The sequence below is a fragment of the Channa argus genome, chromosome 1 (assembly GCF_033026475.1).
Source record: "Channa argus isolate prfri chromosome 1, Channa argus male v1.0, whole genome shotgun sequence".
In the NCBI taxonomy this organism is placed as follows: Eukaryota; Metazoa; Chordata; class Actinopteri; order Anabantiformes; family Channidae; genus Channa; species Channa argus.
The window spans coordinates 32,795,278-32,808,504 of NC_090197.1; the positions used below are offsets into that span (position 1 = coordinate 32,795,278).

At 38.8% G+C, this 13,227-nt stretch overlaps 1 protein-coding gene across 1 annotated transcript; it reads left to right on the top strand.

Annotated features, from left to right (window-relative positions):
- Window positions 1–15: 15 nt before the first annotated feature.
- LOC137131798 (actin-related protein 2-B-like) lies at window positions 16–12,780 on the top strand. The gene is made up of 9 exons (XM_067513564.1): window positions 16–169; window positions 2,191–2,301; window positions 3,894–4,109; window positions 4,446–4,518; window positions 5,003–5,139; window positions 5,385–5,534; window positions 7,647–7,792; window positions 8,184–8,316; window positions 11,226–12,780. The coding sequence occupies exons 1-9, from the start codon at window positions 122–124 to the stop codon at window positions 11,394–11,396; spliced, it is 1,185 nt and encodes a 394-aa protein (XP_067369665.1). The 5' UTR covers window positions 16–121; the 3' UTR covers window positions 11,397–12,780.
- Window positions 12,781–13,227: the final 447 nt, after the last annotated feature.

The window sequence follows — 13,227 nt, forward strand, 5'->3', positions numbered from 1 at the left end:
GAGGGAGTGACTTTAACCGGAAGAGCACCCTTCCCTTCCTACTCTTTCGGGTTGGTGTGTCTTCCTTCCGGCTTGCCGAAGAAAGTTCAGGGAGGTATAGCGGCAACTGGGCTTTTACATAATGGACGGCCAGGGAAGGAAAGTAGTGGTCTGTGACAATGGGACCGGGGTAGGTTTACCGCTTTGCTTTGGCATTCTCTTCACCCGCGGCTTGCTGTAAAACCTCGGCGTTCATGTCGAGCAACTTGCTGAAACAGGAAGTGGGGCTGTCAGCGTCAAGCTAGCTAGCGTTAACTGGGTGTGTAGGTAGCTAGCTAGCCTGCCAGCCAGCTAATTTTCATTCATCCAGACTCGACACTGGAACAGCGGGCATAGTATCAGTAAATGGCAGAGTAAATGCTGAATAGACAACACGGGATATTGATTCCACGTCCTCCTTAACAGCAAAATTAAGGCAGACGAGCAACTGCTCATTTGTTGCCAACGATTATTAAGCTAAGACAGCTGGCTAGTCTGCTAATTTGCAGCTAGCACTTAACAGCTGTCTGTCTCGTTTATGTTGTAGGTTATTATAGGCATTTTTTTTCAAAAAAAGCGGAGTTTGCAGATTTGTGATTTCTACTGTTCACCTGCTTTTATTACAAAGGACAGAGGCTAGGTTTTTGTCCTGATGAGTTACCCAGCGTCAGCTAACTAACGGTATTTAGGCCGTATAAGATAAATTGAGGAACCACCATAGTGTTTTCCTGTGCAGCAGTGAGCATAAAGATAAATGTCACATAACTACCTTATGGACCTAGGAAAAAAAACACCAGTGGTGAAAATTATTGAAGTATGATTTTTGTAGACTTTTATTTAAACATTTGGATTCGTTGTACGTGTATTTTTTTGCTTTTCAGATTACAGGTTACATGAATACAAAAACATAATCTGTCTATTAAATATCTTGTTCCGAGATCAAACTAGTGTCTCCCATAAATAGTTCCACCTCGACTGATTACACTAGTAAAATGCTGCTGCACATTGAGACAACAGTCTTAATATTTAAGTCCTAATTACATTTAGGGGACGTTTACTGCAGAAAGATTAGATATTCATACTGCAATTACACTTCGCTGACAATACTTTTGCACTTTTTCTTTGGGCATACAGGAGTTTATACAGGACTTGTTTTTGATTATGTTTATGAATTACTCATTGCACACAGGCAGCTACCCCTGTTGAAGCATAGTGACTTCCTTTCGAAACCCTGTCAGCAGTCAAAGAGGATGTTTGCTCATTCTGTTACTGACTAATAAGGCTTTTTTGAGAGGTAACTTTTTCTGCTCTGTCGGATTTGAACTGAGAAGCTAGGAGGAAGTGAGAGAGTCTAAACCACAAAAAAAGGGACTCCTGACAGACTTTGAAAAAGGCGACAAACTGAAATGCATTGGTGTATTAAAGTTGTTTGACAATCTACAAGTGTTGCTGGCAATTTGTCACAATGTTTTTACAGAACACTGATCCCTATGGTTTTAATTCACAACTGTGAAATCCGACACTTTGTTCATGCAGCTGCAACAAAATTTATGCATAAAGATAAATGTGCAAAACATATGAAAAGAGGTTAACTAGCACTTAGCAAAATGGCAACACTTACAGTAATGTGAAATGAGATCATAGCAAATCAGTTGCTTATGCTACAGCACAACAGTTATCTGTCCTCATGCATTTTTCGCAGGTCAGTGTAATGCATCCCTCAACATTTTAGGCCTTTATATCCACAGTACTGAGTAACTATTGGTTTACAAATGCTGCCATATTGTTCTTATCTTTATATTTAATCCTAATATGCTTTGATATTTGACTTTGACTTTTTTTTGCCTTTTTTTTTTTATTACGCTAATAATTGCAGATTTTTAATTTTACATTGAATATACTAATATTTAAATCAACTACTTTTTTTTACATTATTTTGAGACTTTTATGGTTTTCTATCATTGCTCTGGAAGTTAAAGCAGGTTTTGACCACAAGTGTTTATATACATTTCAACTATATAAAATGATTGTGGTGCATTGAAGCATCTGAGGTTACGTTGTTATCTCAGTCTAAATGCCAATTGATCCCACTGTTATTAACAGTTCATCTTATCAGTGATAAATGTTTGTCCTCATTACTTCCTCTTGCATTTCTTGTCCATCTGTGTTTAGTTTGTCAAGTGTGGCTATGCAGGCTCCAACTTCCCAGAGCACATCTTCCCTGCGCTTGTTGGGAGGCCCATCATTCGGTCCACAGCCAAAGTGGGAAACATTGAGATCAAGGTACGAGCTCGTCCATGTGTTGACTTTTCATTTGAACAGAAGGTTTTGATTTCGAGGGGAAACTTAGTCAGGAAATTGTCAGTGATAAGGAGGGGGTGGGGGGGATACTAATATTATACTTAAATAGCTGAAATTGTTGGATTGATTCTGTAACCTGGGTAAAGATCAGTTCATTGCACAGGTGAGATCTGGTTCCCGTTATTCTAGCATGAACCCTATCTTTCTCCTGTTCTTTCTGGTTCTTTTGCTTATTCATCTTTTTATTTTTATATCTACCTGCCTCTCCCCCCATGTTTTGTTCCCCCACGCTGAAGTAGAATGCCAAGAAGATGGTAAGTTCAGGTTGGTGTGTGCCTCCTGTTCATGCCTGCTCCAGACAGTTGTCATGTTTTGATCTCAACTGAAAATTATGACCTTTCATTGTTCCTTGTCATTTTTATCATGTCGTTCCTTCATTTTTTTTCATTATAACTGAATAATTCTATTCCTCCTCATCCTAACTAGTTTGCAGAATTTTGACAACAAGTTTGAGTGTTGTTGGCCAAGTGAGTGGCAGATATTCAGACAGATTATACATCACCTTACATTAATGCACTCCTTTCTCTAGGCTGAAAGTGTTGCTGAAATGGCTGTGATGAATCATAAGCCAGCTGTTATCGATGGAGTGCTAAAACAGATTTTGGACCGGTTCCATTTTCAGAGTCTCTGATCTGCTAGTGCATCCTGAAGACTACATCCCCCCCACCTCAACCCTATGACTATTTAAGAACTGAAATGATCGGTTTACAGCCAAAAAGAAGTTAAGATTTACCAATCTCAAAATTGGTTGGAACCATATGTGTTACATTCTTTATCTGTATGTATCACAGGTCTATTTTGCTATAACTTTATTAAAATTTTGTGACCTCAACATAACTATCTGTAAGTGTTTCACCTTTACAACTGCAGAAGTAGCCAGAGTCAAAGGATGTATGGCAGACAGCTGAAATTTGGAGACAGAAGCACATCTGTTTTCCTTTTGACTTTAAATTTTTTTTGAGACCACATGGAGGCAATGCCTGTGACTGGTACTTTGTTAATGCCAAAGCACACAGGATGAACCCATAAAATGGCTGCCTTCAGTAGGCTTTTGATGTCTCCAAGTGGAACGTGAGATGATTGACTTTGTGGCTAACACTGAGCTCTAACCCAGCAGTTGTTTACATTGCCAGGCTGCTTGCATGCAGCTAGTTGAATGCTGCTAAAACAAGTGGTTTACTGTAACTAGAGGGAAGTGTTTCCAGGTTTAAATGCATGGAAAATGCCTTGTGCATGCAGAATAACAGAATTTCCAAGTAAAGAGCTAAATGAATGCATCTGATGTCTCATCTAGACGCAAACGATGAATGTATGATAAGTACTTTTTAAAAACGTTTTTTATTTTTTGCTGACTAGAAACTTAAGTTAAAATTATTGTTTTTTTTAATTGGTCATAGAAATACATGCTTATTCCCGCTCCAAGTGTTATTATCCATACAGGCCCTCAGAACTAAGACTGTCCTGGTATTAAATATTTATATAATGACATTTGACCCCTCTTTCTCTCTCTCCAGGACCTAATGGTGGGCGATGAGGCCAGTGAGCTCCGCTCCATGCTGGAAGTCAACTACCCAATGGAGAACGGCATTGTCAGGAACTGGGATGACATGAAGCACCTGTGGGACTACACCTTTGGCCCAGAGAAGCTTAATATTGACTCTCGCAACTGCAAGATCTTGCTGACCGAGCCCCCTATGAACCCCACCAAGAACCGTGAGAAAATCATTGAGGTATATTAAAATTGATGTCAGTGTGCTGCTTTAACACTTTGTTGTCAGTGTGAGGGTAAGAGAAAAGGGGAAATGTAGTTATTTGTTAATTTCCTATTGTGGTTCAGCTGTCTGTTCTTGTATTGGTGTTCACATCAGCTTTATCAGTTAAAATATATCCCCTGCTTTAACTGAGGGAACTGTATTTTAACTTCTTCCTTGTTAATCATCATCATCATAATAAATGATTTCATTCTGTTACTTCTGTATTCTGCTACAGAAATGCTTTTGTTCTTTTGCCAATGTGTTCGTCAACAAACAATTTTGATTGTCGTCTGTTTCCTGCGTCTCCTGCAGGTGATGTTTGAGACCTACCAGTTTGCAGGAGTCTACATTGCTATACAAGCGGTGCTGACACTGTATGCTCAAGGTAAAGGACACATGTTTGTGCTTTGAAGTACAATTTTGAAAAGACAAATTAAAATTTTTTTTGTTGACTATGACATTTTTCTTATTGCAAAATTTTGCAAGTCACCTTACACAATCTTCGTCGCTTCACCGAGATACAGAATGCTTTCTTTTTAATTGTGGAGGTGTTCTTGTTTGGCAGTATGTAACCGCCACACCTTTCTCAAATAGTTTGCTCAAAGTTTGTTATATGTGACTGCTTGGATACCAGATGTAAAATTCTTTGTGCCAGGAAGTCTACAATGTTCAACTTTATAATGTTCTAGTGAAAGACATGAAACGTGATGTATTATCCATCCATGTGATTCTTTAAGCAGAATCAGATGTGCTCTAAAATTATTTAAACCTGCAGTTTTCTGTGTACTGCGTAACCATTTTGCACTCTGTTAAACCAACAAGTTACCTCATAGGTTAACTGTTTTGTGTGTGTGTATTGTTTGTTTTAGGCCTTCTGACTGGTGTGGTGGTGGATTCGGGTGATGGTGTGACACACATTTGTCCAGTGTATGAGGGCTTCAGCTTGCCCCACTTGACAAGACGCCTGGACATTGCAGGCAGGGACATCACCCGCTACCTCATCAAGGTATCCAGTCTTTCATAAAGAAAAATAATAAATGATAGGACTTACTGCTGTAGCACCTTCTTAATAATCTAATGTGGGACAATCATCCTTCTCTATGATTGTGTATATTGAGTGCATATTTCTGTGCATTTTAGACATGCTGCTCACTTACCAATGTGAAACTAACATCATCTTTGTAAATGGAGGTAACAGAATTTTGTTTCTTTCCCTTTCCCCTGACCCTGGTTCTTTATCTCTTGATGCAGTTGTTGCTGCTGAGGGGTTATGCTTTCAACCACTCTGCTGACTTTGAGACCGTGCGTATGATGAAGGAGAAGCTTTGCTATGTGGGCTACAATATTGAACAGGAACAGAAGCTGGCACTGGAGACTACTGTGCTGGTGGAATCATACACGGTAGACATGCTTTTTAATTTGTAACTTGCATAAGTCCAGTTAGTTATATATGCAAGTAAGAGACTCATGTGTTGTGTCAGTGAACAAGTTTCTTCTATAGTCAGTCTTTTATAATTATGCAAAGCTCAGCTGCTATTGAGCTCATCACCTGGTTTTTGTGGTGGTCATTTCATCAAGTGTTCAGACTTAGACACAGCGCTCTGTAAAAAAAAAAAAAAAATACAGCCAAAAAGACAAGCTGCTGCCCTCATGTGGACAGTGTGTAAATTAATGAAGGTGAAATGAAAAGGATTTTGATGGAAAAGAGACAAAATACAACACAGTAAAAAACATTTTAAGACTCAAAGTGCAGCTGTAACAAATGATTTGTGCAGTTTCAGTAAATGGCAACATATCTTCGTAGAGCAATCATGATGTCTCATTCTTACACACATGCCATGTCACCTACTCAAACTCCCCATGTATTCACCTGTACAATAAATATTCCATTAAAGAACAGAAAAGACTTCTGCTGACCTAAATATTGCCCTTTGCATTTACATGCATGTTTGTTTACAAAAGAAAGAGTCTCATGAACATTTTAGCCAGTGACTGCTCCTGTCCTCGGTCTCATCTCTGTGTTAGAGCCAGAGCTGAGAGATCTCCATTGAAACTGTTTAATACTGTAAGATAGCTGACTACTTTGTGGGTAGTTTGCTTTCTAATGTGCCAAAGTTTGATAGTTGGCTGATGGGTTTTTAATATCAGGGTTTTCTCTACTGTATGAAGCCTTAAGCGAACTGAACGTATAAAGGTATTTAGATGATATATCTAAATCTATATGAATTTTAAAAACAAGGGTGAGGTTTTGTGTGCTGCCAACAATATATAGAGATATGGCTTAATATCAAACAGAAACAAAAGCGGGCGAAATGAATGAACTGTCAATCAACAGTCTGTTTAGACCAGTGTTTGTGTGACAGAGGCTATTCGCCATGTTAATCAACCAGCTGATTGGATATTTGTACAGATGCTTTTCCATCTGCTATGATAGAAAGTGTAGGTCATCTCTCTTTCATACAAAAAAGACACACACACACTTTATATTAAGCAACTGTATTTTTTTTTTGCCATGTTTGCTTAGAATAGCATAAAATTTCTGTCGTACAGGGAAATCTTAGTTTTTTTTTAGTTTACGTTTTGTAAAATGACTTCTATTTATGCACATAAGTATCACATTTCTGCTTAAAATAGCATCAATGTAGAAAGAATGTGTTGTTTTTGTGACAACATTTTGAAGTAATCAAACTGATAATAATAAAACCTGTTTCTGCACTAAGCTATGTGGACGGCCACATGCCTGTTGTTTGCTCTGTTGGCTGCTTTAGCACTGGCCAGTGCTGCCGACTGTTTTTTCTGGGACTCAAACATATGGGGGTGCAGTGCTTCTCCACCCCAACTTGCTTTTCTTTCCAAGGCCTTTTCCCTGCAGAGGGAACCACAGAATCTAAACGCAGGTCCTGAGGTCTGTGTTACTGCACGCCTTACCGAGCACATGTTGTGTCTGAGCTCACTGTGACCATGTGTGTTTGGGTTAGTGTAGGCGAGACTCAGACTGTGTGTCTGTGTCTGTGCGTCTGTGTGTAGGCGTGTGAACATTTACAGTATGTGTATAGTTTTGTGTGCTTGACCATAAGAAACAAGGAGGGCAATGTAACTGTGGCCGAATGGCCCTGAAGTGCATGTGACATCATTTCCTGTGCAGCCACTTTGCAGCAGTGGCTGGGCTCCACTTCCTCCCACTGCCCTTGGCTGAATGAAACCTTTTTATAGTCAAACGTATTCCCTCTGCTTAGTTTGTAGCCTACATTCTCTACACTGTAACTTGAATATCACCAAGGCATTGGATGTTTTTATTATTTAATGAACAAGTTTCTTTAACAGGGTTTTTTGAGACTTCTTTATGTTATCACAAACGACCACTGAACAGTATCATTATTGATTCTTTAAGCTGTAGGCCCTTTAGCAATCTGAGTCATACATTTGATCGTACCTCTTCAGTGGTGTCATACTTCTTTTCTTTTTTTTTTTTTTTGCTTCTCTTTTCATCTCATCCCTCCCACACATCTCCAGCTGCCAGATGGTCGTGTGATCAAGGTGGGAGGAGAGCGGTTTGAGGCCCCTGAGGCTTTGTTCCAGCCCCACCTCATCAATGTGGAGGGTGTTGGAGTGGCTGAGCTTCTCTTCAACACCATCCAGGCAGCTGACATAGATACCAGGTGAGGCCAATAAAACAGGCAGATCCATCACTATATTTTTTACTGAGAGTGACTTGGTTTTTCCACTCTAAACACACATTAATACACAACATCATAAAGTCGCAGTACATGTACAAATATTTTCAAAATGGCGGTGTCAGCCAAACAGAAATAAAAAAAAATATTTGATGAACATGAGTTTTGAATAGAAAGTATGACTGACCTGCCTGTCCTTTGCAGTCTTAGTGGGTTACTACTACTACACCTTAGCGGTGGCTTTTTATGCTTGAGGACTTAAGAGGGCAAAATGTGAAAGAAAGTAGCAACACTACTTGTACAATGCTTTTCTTTCTGTCGGCATGTTGCTGGGTCTCTTGCTACTCTCACCATCCTTTTGTCTTCCTGTCATCAGGCCTGAGTTCTACAAACACATTGTGCTATCAGGAGGATCCACCATGTACCCTGGCCTGCCCTCTCGACTTGAGCGAGAACTCAAGCAGCTTTACCTGGAGCGTGTGCTCAAGGGAGATGTGGACAAGCTTTCGGTGAGAAACCAACTCTTTATACGTCATCTATATTTCAGCTGTTGATTAAGTGAGAGTGCCACGCATAGAGATAAAGCAAAAGACAAGTCAAAGGCTGTCTTTACGTCACCAAGGCTCTCAGTTGGTGTGAATTAATATTTCCAGCTGATTCTCAGGATTTGTTTAAGTTGGCCTGGACAAAGTTTCACCACATGTAGGAGAACAGTAGACTACAATAATCCTAATGCCTCTGAGTCATTTGGGTGAATAAACAGTGTCTCCACATACTCAGAGTTTACAGTAGAATAAATTAAACAGCTTGAGTTATGTGCAGTTACTATTTGAACCATGACTGTCTGAAACTCATCCGCATGATTCAGGAGCAAACTTTGTGATGACTTGAATCTCAGTCTGGTGCATTGTACACATAGTACCACCAGGTGGTGTCAGAGGCTAACAGACATTCATTTAACATAATCAGAGCGCTTTAATCACAGCTCATGTGGAGCTCACCTCCCAATGATAAATATTTGTTTTGAAAAAAAATATCTCTACATTTCTGCATCAGTATCTTAAAGATGAATGTTGTAAACAGAAGTCTGCAGATGACTCACATGTTTATTAATAAGTCATTTGTGCTTGGCTTTTTGGGGCCAATTTAGCCAGCCTCGCTTTTCTTGCTGTGTGTGTGCTTCATTTATCTAAAGAAGTAGCATAAATGTGTACAATGTGTTTGGGGGGGGGGTCTTATATAGATCCAACGGACTCAAGATAATTTTTGTTTCTATTTCTCTGCTCATTTATATACTTCAGCTGATCTAATAAACAATGAAAATGGGGCTGAGTTCATTGCCACAATTTTTAGCTTGCACCTTGTAGCTTAAGTTTGTTTGTAAACCGATCTGCAAGCAACAAACAGAAGCAGCATCTTTTGCCCTATTTGGTGAAAATATGAATGTTTGGACATACTGAGCATACGGGCAAAGCACACAAGTGGACTAGGCTGCAAGAGTTGTTTGAAAAATTCCAGTTGACACTTTTGATCGTAGCTGTGGCAAACAAATTGTATGAGACATGAATTGAACGTAAACACAGCTGTCACGAAGCAACAGTTCAAGTTGATTTTGAAAAGCAGCAATAATCATTATGTTTATATTGGCAGTAGGTTAAATAAGTCAGTGATGTAACAGGTGTTGCTTATAGTGACAAACCTACTGAGACTTACGCCCTGACTCGTCAGCTCTGTTGAGCCTTGTATCGTCTCTGTAGCATCCTTAAGCTCATTGTTGTTTTGTTGAGGTTCACTGCTCTCATCAATGTCATTTCCACACACAGCAGGCAGCTGCTTCCTTTATATTTCCCTCAGGTGTTGGTGGAGACACAAACAGAGCAAAAATAAAAATGAATGTTGGAAATTATGATGTATAATACCATGTGACTTTTAATGCTTATATTGTAAATGTTGCTTCATATCTGCTGAATGTTTGCATTGGCTCCTGTTTGCTAATATGTTCATTATATCAACTTTATGAGTTGACAAAGTGATGGCAGTATTTATTTTGCAGGTTAAAATACCACACATGCTGACAAATATTAAAGGATCTAATATGTGTTATCAACATGATATGGTCAAACAGGAATAGGGAGCAATGAACTAAATTTACTGTTGTGTAGATTTATTTTTTTTCTTCCAGTGGCTCACTGCATTGCAGGCAGCCAATATAAAATCTTACAGATATAAGCTAATTGCACACTTAAATAAAAACCCAGTCATGATCAGCTGAGGCTAAAGTTGAACACGAAATGGATAAGTTCAAGTGACAGTTTTCATTGCTCAGTAATAATAATATAGTAATTTAAACTTTACATTTGTCCGCAAATCTCAAAAGTGCTACACAAGCAGATTAAAGTAGAATAAAACCTAAAAAAAACATAAAGCATAAAACATTGAGCTTTATTTGCCCTAAACTTTGGAGCTAGCTGGATGCTTTTTACTTGCCTGTGCAGGTAAGTTAATAGACTGTAGACTGGATTTCACATGTATCAGTGTTATAAGCCATTAGCTGTTCAGATGTTGGATTGCAGCAAATTGTTAACGCGTCGTGTTTGTGAAGACCTGGTATACTAGCAAATGTTGGCCCCCTAGTTTTGCTTATTTAAGTTTATATGTGATAGTGCATTTATTTGATCTCTGACCTGATAGAAGATGTGCTGCCATGTAGGAGTATAAATAATTGAATCAATGTTTCACACAACCTAATCTATCTTGTTAAATCATTGGCTTGTGACATTTTTAGTAGGCAAGTTAATTTAAAGCAGCTAAAGTAACTAATTGTTTTCTTTATCATACTATTCTGAAGATGAAGGTACAAAAGTCAACGTCATGTAATCTTTATTCTATTTAACAAATAAATATCTTTATTTATTAAAGGTGATCTAATATTAAAATCACTTGATATATGCATGCCTGGGGTCCTGAAGATGGAAAAATGAACTAAGGATTACTCAGATTAAATTTTAAGCCATTTATATTTGAGTAGATTAGTATTTACACCATAGAAAGAAATACTCGGGTAAAACGATTTATTGCCCTTTACACTTCAGTTTACACTATAGCACATTCAAATGAGACCAAGAAAAATCTAAATTAGGTTTTATTTGTACCTCTGCAGTTTTATTTTAATGTTGTGAATTGCTACACTGGATGAGCTAAACTGCCTTGGGAACTGAAAGTCTGACAGTTGTTCAACTGTTGGCAGCAATTTGACATTTTTATTTGAACAAAAACAAGATTTATGTCCTGGACAAAGTGGAGATTTGCAATAAATTTGAACCACACTGAAAGTGTCTCATGTGAAAAGTTGTGACCAGGGCTTTTTCTTTGTTAAACAGGATCCTTTTATGTGACTCTGTGTCTCGCTGTCTTGTAGAAATTTAAGATCCGGATCGAGGATCCTCCTAGACGAAAGCACATGGTGTTCCTGGGTGGAGCCGTGCTGGCCGACATCATGAAGGACAAGGACAACTTCTGGCTGACCCGGGAGGAGTACCAGGAGAAGGGAGTCCGTGTGCTGGAAAAACTCGGAGTCACCGTCAGATAAAGCACTGAACGGACAGACCAGGCACACATACACCCACCCATGCACATGCACGCACACACACACATGCACACACGCAACATACACACATTTCCCCCTTCGCCCCCATTGCAGAGTATAAATCTATTTATCCCACCTCTTCGCTCTTTCGGCTCTTCTCTCAAACATCAGAGGAAATTGAGTCACCGCCCTCCCTGCTCTCTTCCCCTCTCTGCTCTGCCTCTCTTGTCTCCTGGTGTGGGATTGACTCACTTTTCCTCACAAGCCCTGGTTTCCACTTAAAACCTTCTTTAACTACAAGTAGAAGGGTTAATGTTGCCCTGCTGGTGTGTTTGTTTGACTCTTTGATTTTCATTGAGTGCTGGTGGAGAAGGTTAAAACCAGGATGGGAAATGTAAACCTATCAGTCCACTGCCGTGAGTGTCTCAGAGCATGGACAGAATGGGACAAATGCTAAGTTTCTTAGTGTCAGTAAAATCACAATCAGGTCCACCACAAACAGCCACGGCCTGCTTTCAGCATCTGTTCCTGGTGAGCGAGAATGGATCACGTTTTTATGTCTGTTTTTATAAATGATGTCACAACCTTTTTTTTTTTTTTTTTTTTTCTGGGAGAGGGACTTTTTGTTTTGCTTTTCCTTTATGTTGAAGTTCAATTTCTTTTAAATTAGAATTTTTTTTTTTCCTTTTGTTACTATGCTCTACTACCATTGTAAATGGAGTGTATTGTGGTAACAGAAGTCCCTCTGTGTCTTTATTTTAGTTACTATTGACGGTTGATTTATAAAGGGACAGAAATACAAGATGAAGCCCCTGAGCTTGACAACAGTTGTGTGACGGTACTTTGGGGATCGTGGGCCGTGAGACAATGATCATATGCGTGGAAGTATTATTATTTGTTCCTCATCCGACAGCCTCGTCTCTGCCTCCTCTAATGGTGTAGATCTTAAACTAAATGGGTGGAAGGAGTTGTAGCAATATTACAAATGTGACGTGCTATAGTACCTCAACTATCTCGTTACTTAAGATGCACCAAAGCACGGAGGAAGTTGCAGGTTGATGACGAGATATATTTGAATCTGTGTGCACAACCCTGCAAAAAATCTGGGAAATTAAAACTGTATTTTATCAAAGTTGAAACGCCGATGAGACCATAACGAATAACGGAGGCACTTCTATTTCAAGTATGAAAAATGTGTATATATTTTTTTTTTGGTCCTCTTCCCATGAGCGTCTATCCAGTGCCAAGTGCAGTTAATGGTAACTGGATCTCATATGTTTTTAAGAGATTTTTTTTGTCTGTCTTTTTGTCACCTTTTTTTTTCCCTGTGTTGTTCATAGCATAACTGCCTAAACGCTGATTTAAAATAAAAGTGATTTATAAGTATTATTGCATGGCAATTTTTGACTGCAAATCTTGACCAAAAATAAGAACAAGTTTTGGGTTAAACCTGCTGTGTAAATCGGGCATTTTACAATATACTGTAAACAGCAGTGATGCAGTTAACAATATTTTCGTGATTTATTCTTTTTAAAAAAAAAAAAGTTAATGTCCTTCAAAATTCCTGTGATGTATTATATTGTCCAATTGGTAAACCTCCCCATTTTAAAGTGTTATAAAACTGAGAAATGCACTAAATGTTCGCATTTCTGAAGCTGGAACCAGTGAATATGTGACATTTCTGCGTGAAAAATTACAAACTGCTGAACGATGATCAAAATAATTGCTACTTAATCATTTCTACTCTACAGTCCTGTTTACAGTGAGAACAATCGCTTCCAAACCCCTTTGAAGAGACTGGGAAAAAATGTTTATATGATGCATGACTGCACTT

Excerpts from the sequence above, each read along its gene's own strand:
- LOC137131798 (XM_067513564.1), top strand. The coding sequence starts at position 122 with ATGGACGGCCAGGGAAGGAAAGTAGTGGTCTGTGACAATGGGACCGGG. Across the intron at positions 4,519-5,002 it reads GCTGACACTGTATGCTCAAG|GCCTTCTGACTGGTGTGGTG; the intron begins GTAAAGGACACA and ends TGTTTGTTTTAG. Across the intron at positions 7,793-8,183 it reads GCAGCTGACATAGATACCAG|GCCTGAGTTCTACAAACACA; the intron begins GTGAGGCCAATA and ends TCCTGTCATCAG.